General features: G+C 45.6%; 1 protein-coding gene across 5 annotated transcripts in view; it reads right to left on the bottom strand.

The window, feature by feature from the left end:
• The window catches only part of CACNA1H (calcium voltage-gated channel subunit alpha1 H), a 202,495-nt gene that overhangs the window by 10,365 nt on the left and 173,573 nt on the right, over positions 1 to 18,557 (bottom strand). For all 5 annotated transcript variants that reach the window (XM_085237781.1, XM_085237778.1, XM_085237779.1 and 2 more), the window contains 7 exons: positions 16,087 to 16,238; positions 14,283 to 14,392; positions 12,993 to 13,126; positions 12,333 to 12,403; positions 3,362 to 3,440; positions 1,816 to 1,937; positions 858 to 1,196 (listed from right to left, as the gene is read on the bottom strand). In XM_085237781.1, coding sequence (XP_085093907.1) covers positions 858 to 1,196; positions 1,816 to 1,937; positions 3,362 to 3,440; positions 12,333 to 12,403; positions 12,993 to 13,126; positions 14,283 to 14,392; positions 16,087 to 16,238 — 1,007 coding nt within the window. The remainder of the gene's footprint in view (positions 1 to 857; positions 1,197 to 1,815; positions 1,938 to 3,361; positions 3,441 to 12,332; positions 12,404 to 12,992; positions 13,127 to 14,282; positions 14,393 to 16,086; positions 16,239 to 18,557) is intronic.

Here is an 18,557-nt window from a genome sequence, read left to right on the forward strand (position 1 = left end):
GCTATGTAACTAAATTCCTTCTTACTCGACTTAATAGAGTCTGATGGATTTTACAAAAATCTAATTTAATGTAATTTAATCTCACATCCCCCATTGATTTTGCAATAGATCTATTTGCGATCATGGTGACAAAGCAATTCTGTTTTCACTCTTAATCATATGCTGCTGACATTGGATGAGACAATCATCTCACAGCCCCTCCTTTATTCCTCCTGACTTCTGATTGCCTCATTTTTCCAGAGAACTAGAAGAACTGGGGGGCAGATAGTATCTGGGAGATCAGCCCCAAAGCTTCAGCTTCTTGGTGGGGATGTGACAGCACCCAGGGTGCAAGCTGGCCATGCCTTAGGCAGAGCAAGAGCTTCAATTTGCTTGAGGCTTCTCTTGAAATCCCAGAATGGCACTAGAAAGAACCTGAGCAGGATTTCTGTTGTCTGTGTGAAGGGAATTTATGCCATCCCTCGCACATGTGTCAGGGTCAGAGCACCAGGACTTTATGAGATTGCTCCTTGGTGCTGCAGCTTGAGCTGAAACAACAAGGACCTGGAGGAACAGGATAGGGAGGTGGGGCACTGTGCTTCTAAACTAAAAAATCACAACCTTTGACTTTCAACTCTCCCTTAGAACAACATCCTGGACAGTGTTAGCCCTGGAGAACGTCACAAGTTGCCTTCCACCTCGGGGAAACCTCCTGAGATGGCTCAAGGCGTGGGAAGGCAAGCTGCCTTCCTCCCATGCTGCCTGGGCTCTGTGTCACTGGGACCAGGCTGCCCAATAGCAGGCAGCAGGAACTGGCAGGAACCATCCCCTCCCTACCCCGAGCACAAGAAGAGCAGACACCTCAAGCAAACCATTACCAGGGCTTGGTGCTTCGCCTGCACTGCTGGCTCTGACTTCATGGCCTCCTGGCTTCTGCAGGGTGCTCTACTCTCCAGGGCCACTGCACCTCCCCTGCTGCCACTGGTGGCTGATGTGCTTGCTCCTCGGGACATCTCCAGCTCGATCTCAGCATCCATCTCAGCATCCTCCTTGGCCTCCTTGTTGCTCTCCTCCAAGTGCTTCATCAGCACAGCCACCACCACGTTGACCAGGACGAACTGTGCGATGAGGACGAAGGTGACAAAGTAGACAGGAGAGATAACAGGCAGGTAGCTGAGGCAGTGCTTGTCTTCCCGGGTGCATTCCCGGAGAGTGTCCTGCAACAGAGGGAACAGGGGAGGGATTCATAAACTCTGGGGCTCCAAATTACAGAGAGAATAGTTTAATTTCAAAAACTATCAAAGGTAATTTTCAACCTACATATATTGCAACATATACCAGGCACAAAGGCTTGTGGGTGCAACCCAAACAAATGGAAGAAAATATAGACTTCATCTACAAAGAGGAGGATGGTGTTATGTCCCAAGAGATCAGGACATGGAGTCTGTGGTTACTTCTCTGAGCTACAGCAACTGGCACAATTTGGTTGTGGATGCTCCATCCCTGGAGGCATTCAAGGCCAGGCTGGATGTGGCTCTGGCAGCCTGGTCTGGTGGTTGGCAACCCTGCACATAGCAGGGGCTGGAACTGGATGAGCATTATGGTCCTTTTCAACTCATTCTACGATTCCATTTTCCTAAAGAATACTACATATGGTAAAAAAAATATGAAGTTTCAGGCTGAGCAAGACTTGGGTAATACTACGCTTTGAGAACACACTTGACTTTTAAGGAAACTGTTTTTGTTTTCAGACCAGAGGTGCCTACATTTGCCAGAAAACTGCAGCTCCATATCTATAAAGAAGAAGGATAAAGAAGGAAGAGAGATTGCACACACCTTCATGATACCATTCCAATTGTCCCCCGTGGACACCCTGAAGAGGGTGAGGAAGGCCATCCCAAAGTTGGTGAACGTCGCGTGCCGGCTCAGCCCTTCGCAAGGATTCTCTTCACTGCAGTCTGCACGAGGATGAGGTGGGAGCACATCAGTGAAGGCTGTTTGCCAATGCTCATTCAGAGCTGCCCCTGGGCCCCTTTTGCTGCGGTGTTTCAACAGACACTGCCCCTCACAGTGTGCTTTGTCTGTTATTCTCCTGATTACATTTCCCACCTTGATCATTCTTGCAGGGCCTACCTAGGGTAAGGTTTATTTCTATGCAATAAAATCAACTAATTTTCCTTTTTTTTTCTTTCTTTTTCCCCCAGAGATAACATACTAATGAATGCAAATTGAGCATACAGAATATCCTCTTTCAATAAAACATGAGCTCATTATGTTTTCCTGATAAAAGGCAGCAATGATTCTTGCACAGGAGTTTTGCCATTAGGCATTTTAGGGCTCGCCTTGTCCCCGCCATGTGCTGGGGTACCTGGGGGCTGGCACTGGCAAGGCTGTGCCTGGAAACACGGAAAGGATTCAGCACAGCAGAAGGTACCTCTGCAAATAAGACTCTTTTCCCCTTTGTGGCTGAATAAATACATATCCATATATCCAGACAAGTAATATAAAATGCACAGTATTTCATTTGAGGTGGACACAGGACCTGTGGAGACTGAAAAATAATTTGTCTTGGGTTGAAAGAAATATTCTGCTTTCAGGCATCTGTAATCTGAGCACAGGGCTGAACTCATAAAGGGGATTAATGACAACCATAAAATCACCATGGAGGATGGGCCCTTCTGATGCTATCTGGGATGTAAGCATTGGGAGGGCAGACACGTCTGCTTTGCACTACACGTTTACAGGCACTCACTGCCTTGCCCTGCTTGCCCAGCTCAGCCAGGTTTATGCTCTTCCCTCTGCCTCTGCCTGACTTTGGAGAGGTGGACACGTGCATCTTGAGCTGGAGGAAGAAACGACGCTGGACCTGCAGGAACCAGTGATGTTTCCTGATTTATGCAGAGAGAGGAAAGTGATGCTGAGAAGAACAATGGATGGACTAACTTGGGCAGCTGGAAGAGCAATGTCAGCCAAGTGCACAAAACTAATGGAGTGTGGTGGAAGCTGCAAGGAGGGAGGTGTTTATGGTGGCACTACTCCAACACGAATCTGACTGCCATCCAGCTCAGCAGACTCGTGTGCTGTCTGAAGTAGCAAGCTTCCATCTTTGCGAACACATCCACGCTAGACAATTATATTTAAACACTAAATAGCTCCTCTACAGCCAAGGGTGGTGTGGGACAAACCTCTCATGTGTGTGTGCGCATTGGATAGGTTCTGTATTACATCTTCATGTGTCACCCGTGACCCTGAGATCAAGAGAAAGCTTTAATCTTCAGACCGAGAGCTGTGAAGACCCAAGAATAAGGGGAAGAAAGGAAGCAGCTAGGTATCAAATAAATATCAACCGGATGAAATAAATTGTGGCAGGCACATTACTCACCTAGCTTGCCAAACAATTCCACTCCCAGGGCAGCATAGATAAAAAACAGGAGCATAAAAAGTAGGCCAAGGTTCCCTACCTACACAAGGAGAAAGCAGAAGAAGGGTCAGGCAAGTTGAGGTCACGAATTCAATTGCTCCATCACATTTTAAATACAAGCAACAGAAGGACACCAGTGGCCAGGGGCATTTCATCTCCTGGCTTCCAGCATCCTGCTGCCCTTCCACGATTCTGCTGTGACAGACACAGAGGGGAAGGAGCTCCTATGTGCAAAGCAGCCCCTGGGCCGGTGCCTCTCTATCCCATTTCCACTTACTTGGGATGCTGTGCTCTGCCATAACCTGGCCAGCCCACAGCTGCAGCCCCAGTGTCACTTAGCACTGCATTTCAGACAGGGGTAGCTTAAGGGATGCTGGTGGTTTAAGTGACTGTGTGCTCTGCTTTGAGTTTTAAGGACCTTTCCCTTCTGCTTGCCAGGTTTGCAATTCTGAGCATGAAGGCTGAAGGTTTCAAGACATGTTCTGAGCCACAGGAGGACTCGCCTGGTTTTCAACAGTTCTGCTACTCTGGAGGACTTTTGGAAAAGGAACACGTGTTCCAGTAGGATGTATATTCTCCCAGCCTTGCCAGAGACATTTACAGATTTTTCTCAGCAACAACTACCAGACTTCGAGCTTTCAGTGTCTCAGAGGAAAAGCCTTATTCCATATACCAGCACTTGGATGCAGCATCTTGCAGTCTGAACGCTGCGTGGTGTGCTGCTATCAGGTATCAGCAGGCATTTGCAAAGAGGCTAAAGGGGATGGTAACAGAAGTGCAACGATGCTGAAGTGAACCCAGAGGTTATTGATAATAACAGCATTACATTTATCCACCCCAGAGTCTAAGCCTTTAAAGCACCTCAGAGTGCAGATTATTGGTGATTCAGGCAGAGAACGCAAAGGGGAGAGTGACCTGACCAGCTAACTGCCTGCATTTTACCTGCCAGTAACTCTGGCCACGTTTACCTTTCCTGCCACTTTTAAATGCCTGCGTCTATCGGCTTGTGATGGAGGCAGAGCGACTGCTCCCCCATTAGATGTGTGTCGAGAGCCTCATTTTACCTCTGAGTAACAGCTGGGTGGTGATTTGGGTACCCAGGGGATTCACCATCTCCAAGGTGCCTTCCAGTTAACTCTTCAGTTTCAGAGAGTTTTCTTCTCTGAGGTGTTGCTGGATATTCCTACCATGCTGCTTAATGGCATCAGAAAAGTTATCAGGATAATAATGATAACCCAAATTAACACAGCTATGGGGTAGGTGTTTCTTGTTTCGTTTGGTCTGTTTTTTTTCTACTGAAGAAATGGGAACAGTCCAATCACCCAGTGGAGACTGTAATTGCAATAAAGCCTAAACAGGCTCCTACACATAGAGCTTTGCAATTCTACTAACACTGTTACCACACTCCAGGGAATAATAGAGATAATGCAGTGATGTGGATGGCTGCTCTGGGTTATTTCACTGCATGGATTTCTTTGCCTTCTGGAGTAATGCTTTCTAGCTCAAGTCTGCAGGTCCACTGACAGTTTGTAAGACATGGGGAGGAAGTCTGCAAAATGACTGCAAATCAGAAAACACAGGAAAGGAGGAACATGCATCCTGCCAGGGAGGCAAGTGAGCAAATAATAACATACAAAAGCGATAAACAAGTTTTCTAGGTTGAATGTAAATGAAAGACTGATGCTGTAGCACTGCAGAAGAGGAGCTTGGATTTTTTTTTCAAAGCAACCTATAAGCTGAAAATTTTACTGCTGTTTTAATGCTTTACAAGTCAGCCTGCAAACTTCTGGCATTGATGAAAATCCAAAGAATTTAGACTAACATCAAAGTTATTACCAGGTTATCACTCAACACTATTATCCAGCTGCCAACATACAAAGCACGGCAGCCTTATAGGCAGAAATGCTGATAACTGGTTGTTTTGAACTGAGCTGACACTTGCTCATAAACAATGTGCACAGTGAGAAATTGTAGAAGACTCTGTATTTAAGATTGTGAAAAATTACATTACTGAACCAACATGTCCCATAACTAGTTCAGAGAGCACTCACGGAGCTGCTGTATAGGCTCAGGACATCATGATAAGGCTGAGAAGTGTTTGAGGATGTATCTGCCCTGGGCTGAGAGCAGTCAAAGGGGCAGTTTCAAAGCTTGGCTGATGCACAGGATCTCTTGGAAAGGGATTGAAGTCTGACAGCAATGTGGAAATGTGACCACATAGGAGACAGCAGCAAATGAAAGACCCTAGGATGGCTGATGGCATCATCTTTAGTGCTAAACTCTATCCCATCCTGTATCTAGACATCCTGAGGTCACAGCTCCTGACTTGGACAGAGTACCAGCTGCTCAGCAGCCTTTGAACACCTGATGCTCAAGAGAAAGCAGCTGAGCAAAACGGATTACCTCTTTTTCAGGTGCTTCAGCAAAACCACTTTGCTGAAGTCTATTTGTGCAGCTTCTGGCTATACTGAATCAGTAGAAGTCAATGCCAGATTTAATAGTTTGTCTCTCCCAGCGTGTGGCTCTCTGGTCTGCATCTCTCAGTAAAGGAAAGGAGGGTCCTCGTCAGCCCATGGCCTTCACCAAGACATGAGCACAGAGAAAGACCCCAGGCACGTTCCTAAGATGAGCTGAGGTGGAAGCAGTGAGGTCAGCCAGCAGCTGCTGAGCAGCTAAGACAGCAGGCTGCATGTGAGCCTGTGACCTTGGGTGAGTCATTCCCCTCCTGTAACCCAGCATACCCATTTCTAATACCCCTGTGAGTAGGTAATTAATGTCTCTAAAGCACTTTGAGATCCACTGAAGCCAGACAAAAAAAATGCTATGCGTGAATCATGTAGCTGCAACCAGCAGGAAGGGGCAGAAGCACGTCCAGGCACTTTTCCCAGCATCCAAAGGCTGGGATGCCTGTGCTGGAATCTCCATCAAGAACAGACATCCAACTCTGGTCAGAAAGATCAGCTTTGGCAGCCAGTCACCCAGGCAGGCTCTGAAAAGTGGTTCTGCTCCAGCAGCTCTTAACAGGACAGCCCATGCTGTGTTTATCCATCAAGCTCCCCCTGACTGGTGCCTTTGGCTGGGCAGAGAAAACTACAAATAACCCCAGCCTCTATCAGCCAGGGGCTATCCATCATTTACTGTGGCTCCAGTACTGGGGGGAGGCTGGGGCCTGGAAGAAGTGAAGCAGAGATGAAGAACATCTTGGAGAAGTTGTTGGTGTCCTTAAGTACCTCACAGAAACCACAGGAGAAGATGGAGCCACTGGTAAATATTTGTGATTCCTCCTGGACCTTCACTCCCTGGCATTCTGGCTGCTATCTGCTGCTGGCTAAAGTGTGTGTGCCTGGGGCAGGGGATGCTGCGGGGAGAGAGGCAGAGCTCTCCATCCCATGCAGAGGAGTAGGGAGGCCCAGTGCAAGGAGCTCCCTCCCTTCAATACAGTGCATTCCAGCTGGATCTGTGGGCTGCCATTGCAAAAGTCCTGGAATAAACCCTGTTTAGCAGTGAGGAAAGCTACTCTCCATATTTCCAGCAAAACCCTTCTCCCACCACTCCTGCGTGACCTGGGAAGGCTGTCCCTGCTTTAGCTCTTGCAGACACCTCTGCCATTAGCTTTCTGCCTCTCCCTAAGTGACACTGTGGAACCACTGTGTGTCCTGTCAGAACCCAACCTCTGACCTATGCCAGTAAAAAGCCATTATCTGCAAGCACAGGGCTGCAGAGAAACTACACCAAGCTGTGCTAGCTTGATATGCAAGTGCTGTGCCTCCCAAGTGACACAAAGTGATGCTGGGCTGCAGGAGGCGTGACAGATGCTCCTCTGGACACAGGCCAGTCTTGCTGTCAACGGGATATAACAGATGAGATCTGAGTTCTTCCATTTCTCAGTTTCCCTCTGTATTAGATCACACTGCTAGCAGTAAGGCCAGTTCCCCTGTGGATTGCTGTGCCTCTGGTCCTAATCTGAATATCGCACAGACAGTGGCGTTCACTCCTTGTGAGAAAGCCCCTGGGGATGCTCAGATGCCAAGTGCTATGGGCAAGTCACTGTGCTCACTGTTAATGCACTGATACCAGGCACTTGGGCACCATCACTCCACTCTGCCAGCTGTGTGATCCTGCCCAAATCCCTCAAGCACCCACTGGTCTCTGCTCTCCCTGCTCTGGATGAGGCATTGATGAAATATTTGTCTTCTGGTGTCCCACTCCTGCAGTGGCTGGTTTAGACACACTGAGGTTCTTCTCGTGCCTCTTCCTGCTCTGACATCAATTATTTCTGCATCACTGGCCCACACCTTGGCATTTCAGTTGGCCATGCAGGCAGTGCACACAGGGATACCTGTCAAGAGCAATTTCTCATAAAATTAAGCCTCTGCCAATCCATTCCAAGGACATGAGTCTCATCTTCCTTCCAGCGCTCTTCAACGAGAGCAATAAGCTTGGAAGCAAGAAAACACAGGCTAATTTGTGCATTAAACCTAAGAGAAAATGGACATATTTGCCTGGAAAAGAGAGGCTATTTGTATGAATTCCAAGAGTAGTGGAAAAGGGCCAGCCAGACAAGCTTGAGGCTGTGATCATCTGAGTGGTGCAAATACAGGGCCACTAGCTGAACGGAATGAGCTCCCCTCCCTGTGTATCCACCGAGCCCCACAGTGACCAGTGCTACCAGCCAGCAGAGCAGTGGTTTCCTTGTTTAGTGATTTCTGCTTCTTTTCTCTATGGATATCTCTCGGGCAGCTCTGCAAGGCTTTCCAGTGTGTAGCATAACACATACCTACCTACCCATCTTCCAGAACCAGACTCAATTGAAACGCCTGCTGCTAAGACATTTCTATTCTTGCTTCACAGTCATTGTGTTTCCAGCACCTGGCAAAAGCAGGCTGTTGTGCATGTCCCATAACTGCCATTAGACAATGCCAAAAAATATGTTCAAGAGCTACAGATAAGCACAGAAACTGCAGCACTAAGAAGAGCTCAACTCCTGCACAGGAACAAACTATAGACTGTCCTTCAGGGGACGGATAGGATGAGGAGTTCTTCACTTTTTTTCTTGGCACAGACTGTACATGGGGGGAGTTCCAAGCTTTGAAGACAAGGAGGAGATACGCTGGACAGTCCTGCATTTAATTAATGTGCTGTCCACAGACCAAGTGAAAAAAAAAAAAAAGAAGGAAAAAGAACTCAGATTGTCTAAATAGATGGGCTGGATCTCAATCCTCGTCACAGTGGTGCAAATCAGAATTAGAGTGGTGCAGATGAGCATAAGAAAAAAGAAAACAAAGCTATACAGACCACCTTGGAAAATAAGTCCTTGTAGCTGTTCAGTTGTGCCCTGTAATTCCATGACTGTTTCATTTGTTTCAGAATTAAAAACCCTACGTTACTTGCTTGAAGTGAAATCATGGCATCAAAAAGCTCATGGATAAACCAACACCTTTTGCTCCCTTTGTGTCTGCTGCTATTCCTGCAAACAAGATTTGATAGGAAAAATCCACATTTTCCTCTTGTTGGCGGTGCAGAGCCAGGCTGACAACTGGGCTGGACTCCACTTTGTGCTGTCAGAAGCAGTGGTGGCAACTCAGCACCGCTGCATGTTACTGCCAACTGATACTAGAAATGCTGTGCAGACTGAGCTGGGCTGCTTGGTATGGGGACCACTTACACAATAAGCATCTTAACTCAGCAAATGCAAAGCTATGAGTCTGAGGGTCAAGGGCCAACCATGCTACAGAAAGAGTGAATTGTACATTGCGGGGCAGGGGATGTGAAAGAGACTGAGATTACTATTGAGTAATATTACTATTACTGTCCTACGGTGCAGACATTGCGTACAAAACCAATGCAGCCACCAGACATATAAGCAAGTGAATAGCCAGCTGAAGCGTGAGTGGTGTAATTCATTACATAACCTTAATGGGGCCAGAGCTCATAAAGGAGAGTGAAAAACTTGAAACAGGTCTTGAAAATATGCTTCATACTGAGAGATCAAAGGACTTCAATGCTCTTCTGTTTGTGAGAATGCGAGAGATTATTTTCTCTCTTGTTACCTCCAAAAAGAAGTTCTTGAAGATAAAAGCAAAGTAACATCCAATGAAAAAAACAAACATGGCTAATTCAGATTGAAAGACATCAGATTTTTTTTAGCAGAAAGAGCATATACCTATTGGAAGAATGCATTTCACCAACAGAGGATGGCTGATGCCTCAACACTTCCCATCCTTAAACAGGATAGGGTTGCTTTTAAGACACGCTGAAGTCCAGCTCAGAGCTCAGGGCCCTGTGTTATGCTGGGAGCTGGCCTCTGTGGTCACAAGGAAGTTTTCAATCTGTGAACAGCCTTGAACTGGCTGAGTTGGGTCTTGCAATATCTGAGTGGTGATGTCAGTGCTGGTCGTGCTAACCCAGCTCTGTTTTTAGCTGTTTGGTTTAAAACACTGGATCTATTTCAAGTTTACACCAATGCAGCAGATTTTAGCAATTTGTGCTTTACAGTCCATGACAGGCTTCTTTTATTCTCCAAAAGAGTGCACCACAGGTCAGAGCTGAGGCTGACTTTGCCTTTCTAGGTGACCCTGGCCCCATTACTAGCTTCACCTCTCAGTCAACCAGCTGTGAAATTGGAAAATGGATTCCTGTTTGAAAAGGAGATACTGTCCTAACACTGTGTGGTGGGGGTAAAAGAACCAGGACAGCACAAGCAGAGATGGCCTACAGCAGGGATGTAATGACTGATTCAAACTACCCCAAACACTTTCTGGGGCTAAGAGGGAATGGAGATGGTGGACAAAGATGGTGCCATTTTGAGATCTTTCCCTGACTGCTCTTTCTGTATCTTTTGCTTCTGTTTTTTTGCTCTCCTCCATTTCTTTTCAGACTCCTGGTGAAGGAGAGGGGCTATGTACAGGGGTAGACAACAGTTTACTAGAACAGGAGGATGCATCAGGGCAGGAAGCCCTTCTGCACTGGAAACAGAAGCTTGAGGTCAATCTGTATTCCAAGAGAAGAGACTCAGCCTGTTTTATGACATCCACAAATTTGGATCAAAATGGCCATGTCCCCCAGGCCTGGGGATAGTTGGTTCTCTAGGATTTACTCAGGCTCTCTCTGATGCTGAATAAAACCAAACAAGAAGGTGATTAAAGTAAACCAAAAGAGAAAGAAAAAGATGAGCACTGTAATGGTAATATCTTATGTTTGTAAGCCCATAAATGGGCATTCTACAAACACCAGATGAAGAATTTTCCCCTGAATGAATAAACATGGAATTAATTTTTCTTGCCACTTACGTACATTCAGTGAGGATCTCCCAGCTGTGGTTTTAGGCTATTAAAATAACTGGAGTAGGAACTCCTCCCCTGCCTTTGAAATGAAAACTGTAGCTTTATGAAAAGTGACCACTGTGGAAGTGGTCTCTCCAAACTTCCCTGCTCATCTTAAGGATTTCACTGATGGGCAAAGCGACATTTTTATCGGCACCAGATCTGCTTGGAATATCCCTGGGGATTTCCCTGTAAAAGAGGCTTCAGTTTGAATGTTAGCTGCAAGAACACCCAGAGGAAACAAAAAGCCTGGCCTGCAGCCACCCTATTGTTTGGGGGAAAGAAAAGAATGAAGGAGAGAAAATACACTCTGTAATCACAATGCTTTCGAAAGAAAAATAATAAGACACAAATCAAAAGTTTTCTTGAAATGCCAAAACAGGGGTCAAGTTGGTAAATTCCATGCTTCAGTCCCCGCCAAGATGGAGCTTTCCTTCACTGAAAAGGAGATCTGAATACCAAATGGCAAATGTCTCACATTAGAAACATCTTTATGATAGTGATGAAAAGTAGATGGGCCTTTCCAAGAAAAAGAAATTTCCCTTGTTTCCTAGCTCCTTTTAATAGATCATGCACATAGCAACTAGCTCAAAGAGGTATATTTGGGTAATTACACACACTAGTCCTACTAATTCCCTGCTTGATCCTTGAGGTCCTGAGACCCCATAATGGCACTTGTTTCTGGACAAAGCACAGCAAAGTTTCCTTTCTGATCTCAGAGCATCTTCAATCCATCTTGTTCAGGAGTGAATAAATCCACAAGAATCCAGAGTCCCTTCCCCACCTCCAGTGCTGCCTGCTATATATTCCTACATGAAATAGGAATGTGTAGGCAGCTGAACTCTAAAGACAGGAAGATCAGGAATTTGAACACCAAACCCACAAATCAGCAGAACACAAATAGTGTAAGATTTTAAGTACAAAGGAGCCCTAAACTTCTTGGATTTCTTCTGATGCACTTCAGATTTTTTGGGGGGAGGAGTACAGGTCAGCAAAACTTCTTTCCTTCTTTCTCCCCCCCCCCAAATAAATTGATCCTTAAGAAAGTAGTCCCAGGAACTGACCACTTGAATGATCCTGTCAAGTGCCATTAAGATTGGCAGAATCTTTGTTCTTCTTGCAGCGCATGAGAGTTCAGTGATTTGAGACCTCACTTCAGGCTTTTAATACTCAGAAATTCGTCTCCCACTTGGGGTTTCAAAGTCTCCTCTGTCAATATATGTCAATAAATGTGGCTGTTCCTGCCTTCCAAAGAAACCTGCTGAGCTGGAAGCTAACCAGTTCCAGAGCTTTCACCAATAGCTTTCTTTGTCTGTTCTGGTCTTTCCTGAACTTCTCAGTGAATTCTGTGTCTTAGAAGAGCTCTGCCTACAGCAACACGCTCTTTGTTAACTCTTTTTCCACCATCCTGTTTCTCCCATCTAACACAGACTATGTAGACAAGGCAAAACTCCTCTATCAAGGTGCTGGTGGCAGTGGAAAAAGCTGACATCCTTCCCAGCTGGCTTCCAGTGCCCACCAAGCTCCATGGCTCAGAGCCATCCCCAGGCCCAAAAGGCACAGACTGTCAGGAGGAACAAACCAGGCATGGATGAAGTCTGGGAGCTTACCTGGGGAAGAGCTTGTACCACTGTGTCCAGGAGAGCTCGCATTCCAGTGGCCATTTTAAGCAGTTTCAGCACTACAATGAGAACCAAATCCTGTTAAGCAGAGCTGGGAAACATCTCAAGAACCCAGCAAGGAAATCTAGCTTCAGACCTTGTAAATGAGGGGTCCCATCCCTCTTGCTTTCACATCATAGAGATGGCAAAATCACTGCATCCTGGGAGGGCCCACCAAAAATCCAAACATCCCTACTACATCCCACAACAACTAATGTTAGTGACACTAGTGAAACAAACCCAACGTCACAAAAACTACAGCATGCCCCAGCAAGAAAATGGGAGACCAATGGGGAGACACTTTGCTGGGGAGAAAGCATCATCTCAAGCTTTGATCCTCCACCACTGGAGGATCTCTATCAGTTTCTGATCTTGTCTGGTATTGGCACAGAAGGACAGGGAGCCCAGGTCTGAATCAGAGACCAATCTGAGACACCTCTTGAAAAACCCACAAAACCCCACCCGGCTTGTTCCTGAATCAACATTCTGCAGGCTTATCTCCTAACTGTCTCAAACCAAACTGAAACAGCAGGACTACAAGAACAAATGGCCAAACCGCTTCCTGACGTGTCTGGAGGGATGGCTGAAGACCTACAGAGCAGGCCGTACCTCTTGCTATTCTCAGCACCCGCATGATGCGTATTATTGTGGGATTGATGGGCAGTGCAGCGTTCATCTCAATTTCCTCCAGCGTGATTCCCACAATTGATAAGAGAACTATGGCCAAATCCAGCTGATTCCATCTAATAGACAAAGAGAGGAAGGACAATAAAAAGAAAAATTTAATTGCATGTTGACAGCCATCCAAAAACAGAGAATTAACTTTCAAAATCAATCACAAGCAAATTCTAATGGTCTCTCTGCTGTCATACCTTCTATGCCCGTGATCTTCTATGTGGTATAAAAACAACTCACTGAAGCTGGCACATAGCCCTGAGCAACAAGCTGCTGTTGGCTGGCATTCTATACTGGGAAGTGCTACTGCCAATGTTGGGGCTCCTATTGCCCCTTGGTATCCAGTTGGATCCAGTTGCAGGGACAAGATATTAGGCTAGATGGACCTCCGATGTGATGCAGCACAGATGCTACATGTTGTGTCACCTGTTCCTTCAATTAAATTACTCCACTTGAGTATCTTAACTGATTCACAGCCTAACAATTGCTGAGGACCTTCCACACCAGTACTGCAATACAGTGAGATGTGAGACTGAGTGTCTTTCCAATACAATTTCCCTCTTAAGCAACGTTGCTCATAGCAGCTTCCACCACCCAGGCACGGTAAATAAAACAAACACACTGGTTTTGTGGAAAAGTGTCTGATCTCACCCTGCTCCTCAGCAAGTTGCCAGACCATATCGTGCTCTCACACACTTCTGGCTTCTGGCTGAATGGTAGAATATGATCGGTAGGTCTCTGAAGCTAGGATCTGAAGGCAGTGGGGCTGAACACAACTGTCTTTACCTTCGCCAAGGGCTTCTCTAAAGCCAGCAGCCTACCAATGGAATGGGTGGGTCCAGCAGCAGAACAGACTTGCCTGCAGAACTCCATGAGTGCACACTGCCAAAACTACTCTTCTGAGGACTACATTAATGCCAACAGGTTTTCTGACCGCTAGGCTGAGCTGGTCAGGTCTGACAGAGAGGCAGATAATGGCAGAAGGAGGGGGTCTAGAATTCTGTAGGATTTCCTGAATTCCCTCTGCAAAGCAGTCCCAGCTGCTTTTAGGATTTTTAGTTCCGATACTATAAAGTTTGCACCCATGGAGAGGCAGCCCTTTGCTCTCCCCTGAGCACAGCATGCGGTACTACTGTAGTGATGCTACATTTATTCAGCAACTGGCTTTGAAACTGGGTCACTACAGCTCTGTCCCAATTACAAAGGAGTTTAAAATACTCTTACCTGTCCTTAAAGAACCTTCGAAAACCAAATGCCACCAACTTCAACACTGCCTCGAACACAAAAACTATGGTGAACACGTAGTTACAGTACTTCAGGGCTTCATCCAGGGACTGAAAAGAGAGGCAACAATTAAATCAATCTGCCCTTTCCTCAATCCAGTGCACAGGGACTGGCAGACACAAGGGTGGGAAGACACAGAGACGTAAGAACTAGTGATGTAATAGACTGCAGAACTCTGGTACAAAATTGCACTAAATTACACAGCAAAACACAGCATTAGACACTGATGCAGACCAAACCTTCATAAGCACTAATATTAGATGTGCTAAGAACAGTAAGAGCCATCAGTCCTCCAACTTCACTACATAAATTGCTCAGGGTCTGGGGCAGAGAGAAAATTGTATCACTTTCCCACTAAAAAAGTTTACTTTTTCTGAGCTGCCTTAATGGATGATTTCATTCCTGCATGGCAATCCTTAGGACAATAGCTTTGATTAAAGCACTCAGGAAAAATATATAATATTGGAGATGGATTAAGTCTTGCCTTCTTGAAAAATGTTACATCTCTAAAGCTGGGCAAATATATCCATATTTGGTGCAATGTTCACTCTCTATAGAGCTGCTCTCGGAAGTCAGGAATCCACAGTGTTTATACTTCAAGATGATGAGTGTTTATAATGGATTTGATTGGAATTAGAGGCCAACAATAGCAAAAGAATCTTGCTTGGATCTTAAAATAGATAGCTGCAGAATAAAACAGCTCTTTGGTTGAGTAAGGATTTGGAGAGAGGAGGGAAGGAAGAGGAATTTAAATGAAGTGCAGGTCTCTTACAATAAAAAATAACAACAATGAACTTCAAAACAGACACAGTTGGAAATAAAATGCATCAGAGGAGGAGAAAAAGGCTTTTCTGCTCTCTTGACAGAGGAAGCCTCAAACCACAGGAAAGCTGTTCTCCTCACACCAGTGTGATGGCTGTGCTTTGCTGACTCTAAATGCTGATTTTTTGGGAACAGGAGCTGAAAGTTTTTCAGATGTTAGAAATCCTCAGTGCACCACTCACTGTCCCTGCTTCTGTTCCTAAAATGGAATAGCTAAGTTAAAAGAATGTGGTACTATTTTCTATTTCATATAAAGCTCACTGCCTAAGCCCGAATTCTTGGACCATTTGTGAGGTTTGCTTTCAGGTTTACACCACGCTGTTAAGCGTGAATGTAAAACAAGTATAAATACGATCTCATCTGGATAAATAACATTTACATGTGAAACAGAGACTGTTATGTAAAGGAACGATGGAGGCAGAACAGCATTCAGACTGCTGGCGTAAAACACACACATTACTCTGTGGCTTGGTGCCCCCTGGCTTAGCTCCCAGGAGACATTTGCAGGTTACCTGGCAGAACGTGCAACACTGAAAAAGCAAACACTAAGCCAACAGCTCCACGAACAATAATGCAATGGAAGGTTAATATATGCTGCAAATGTACAGGCTATGTGATTTATACCAGAAGTTTGGAAAAAAAGGACTTGAGGATATGTGAAGGAAAAAAAGAAAGGCTATACTTAGAATTGGTTTATTTCAAACTCATTGAAAAAACGTTGCTCTGCATGCATTAGCTTCGTTGTTACATCCATTAACAGAATGTTCTAAAACCCTGGACTAAAACACAGAACTGTTTTACAGGCTGATAGTTAGTCAGAGCTGGGATAAGGAGAGAAAGTATTTGGACCAGCGTTTTCTTAGCAAAAGTAGAGTTTTGAGCCCACGTGGCTGCGTTTCACACATTGACAGATGGCTCTTACCTTTGGCTGGTTGTAGTGCTCCATCGACATAGTGATGACGTTGACTCCAATGATGAAGGTGATGAAGAGGTCGAGATAGTGGCTGGTGCAGAGGGTGTGAATGTATTTCCGTGCTGGAGAATAGTCAGCGTAGTAAGGCCTGCGCTGGGCTTCTGCAGGAAAAGACAAAGAAAGGCAACGCAATGAGCACAGGCCCTGCTGCTCGCTTGGCAGCTCTCACAACCACACCTTACACACACACAGTGCAGGCAAAGTCCTTGGGAGAACTGATTGGAGCACCTGATTGAAGGCAAAGCGCCTCTACTCAGCAGTGAGGTCTTCAAGAACCACAGTGGGGTTTCCAGGCTGAGCCAAACTCCTTGGGTCTGCAGAAGGGACCCCCATAGCGCTGACAGCCAGGTCCTCTTCTCCCCAGGGTTCCCTGTTCTTATTGCTCTGCCTCAAGCTAGGGGACAACCTTCATGTAATGAGACTCTGTCACAAACCAGGAAGGGTGGCAAGCAGGATGGAAACGAGAACCAAAAAGCTCCAAATCCAGCAAAGCTTCAACTCCAGTTTAGAGAAAAGGCCCAGGGCAGGTCTTATTGCTCGAGACTCCAACACATCTCTTCTCAACCAGTTGTTGACATGGTACGTGTAAGTAAGAGAAAAACATAACCTGAGCTCAACATCTGCATGAGAAGGCTTCTGGTGTGTCACTGAGGTCTACAGAAAACACAGCGACGCTGTGGCAAAGTGGAGCACATGCGTGAGGGTTACAGCACACAGGACAGCATCACCAGCAATGGAACGGAGTGCTCAGCGCTTCTCTCTACAGAGACCATCAGGAAAAGCTCCTCTGCAAATATAATAAGGGCATGATTGCATCTAGAAAACATTTACGCTCTGACCGCGTTAATTTTATCTCTCTGCCTCCGGTCATGGCTCCTTTCTTCTCTTTGAAACAGGGAAACTTCTGCACGTGACCAATTTTGCAGAGCTGTTCCAAGGCAAGCGTTTGGACGCTGCCCCATGACTGAATTCTATTTACTGCATGCATCTCTTAAATTAGGCTGTGACCATGAGTTGGCTGAGGCCACTCAGATGGACTCTCTTTTTGAAGTTAAGAAACGTAAATATTCAAAGAGTGGACACTCAAGGTCAAACTCAGCATTAGTGCAAGTTCTGCAAGTGGAAGAGACGTGGTAGGTCACACTATGCCAGAGCAGGATTGTTCATAATAAAAAGGGCAGTTTTGCAAATATTGCAGCAAATTCAGCTTTAAGTGTAATAACAGTTGGGAAAAAGGGTGTCGCTTCACCTTAAAAACAGGGAGGGAAATGAGGCTGAAAGCACTCAGTGCCCTCGTGAAATACATAATCCATTCCTCTCATCATGTTAATATCTTTCAGATGGAATGACTCTTGAAATGTGGTTGGTTTTGATTTTTTTATTGGTAGTGCAACTAATGCCAGATTAGAGTCCAAAACCTTAAAATAAATGAGATAAAAGGAAACGGAATCTGCTGCTCTCTTTCAACTACTCTATTTTTTATGACAGTTAAAAGTGGAGTGGAGGCATTCTGAAAACATTTCCTTCAGACTGAGGTCACGCAGACTTATTTTTTTTCTGCTGAAGGGTGTGGGAATACAAGGTGAAAGAAAACACAACTGTTTTTGAATCCATTTTCATGTTGCTTATGTGCCTAAGTCCTACCGGCCATCTTGGACTCTCTTTGCTATTGAGCTCGGCTGCTCTGGCGTGTCTAAAAAGCAATAATAAAAATACAAAATATTACTGAAGTCTGCAAAATATGCTTTTGTGTGTATTCAGGATTTTGACACACTTGGTTTGTTGCTTTTTTTTTTTTTTTCCCCCCTGTAAATGTCTTTTTGGAAATTGAAAAAACAACTTCTGGGAAGGTTTGAGAATACCCTCAACAGATTTTATATATAGTAAGGGTCTACTTATGAAGGATTAACAATTAACTAACAGACCTCAGAAGAACACTAGCAATGGTGGGCAGTATCTGGATCTGAATACCCTGCTAACCCTGGTCATCTGGTTGCCCATGAAACTTGGGACAGGTTTAGCTTCAGCCAAGATGAGGGAGCCCTAGGGAACGCCTTTCAGGGTTAGTATGTTCTGTACTCCTGAAGCCAGATTAACGGATGAAAAAAACATCTCCTGGGGGTACACATACAAGGACAGTCTGCGATACAGTCGGCAATGCTTGGAAACACATGCAACAACACTGTCATACTCAGTGCAGCAACCCATGCAATGTCCATTAGAGGAGATACTGCTCATGCGAGGCTAATGGTAGTGAGCAGGGCAGCGCAGGAAGGGCAGGGCAGCTTCTGCTCTTGGTGATGCTGGTATTAGGCTGGGGCAACCCCATGATGGCAAAAGGTTTGCAGGAGGGTGAAAGCAGAGAGAAATCAGTCAATGTAGCTACACTACAGCTCAGACCCTCCAGCAGTTTGGGTGGA

This window comes from Meleagris gallopavo, chromosome 16, assembly GCF_905368555.1.
Source record: "Meleagris gallopavo chromosome 16, MGAL_WU_HG_1.1, whole genome shotgun sequence".
NCBI classification, from domain to species: Eukaryota; Metazoa; Chordata; class Aves; order Galliformes; family Phasianidae; genus Meleagris; species Meleagris gallopavo.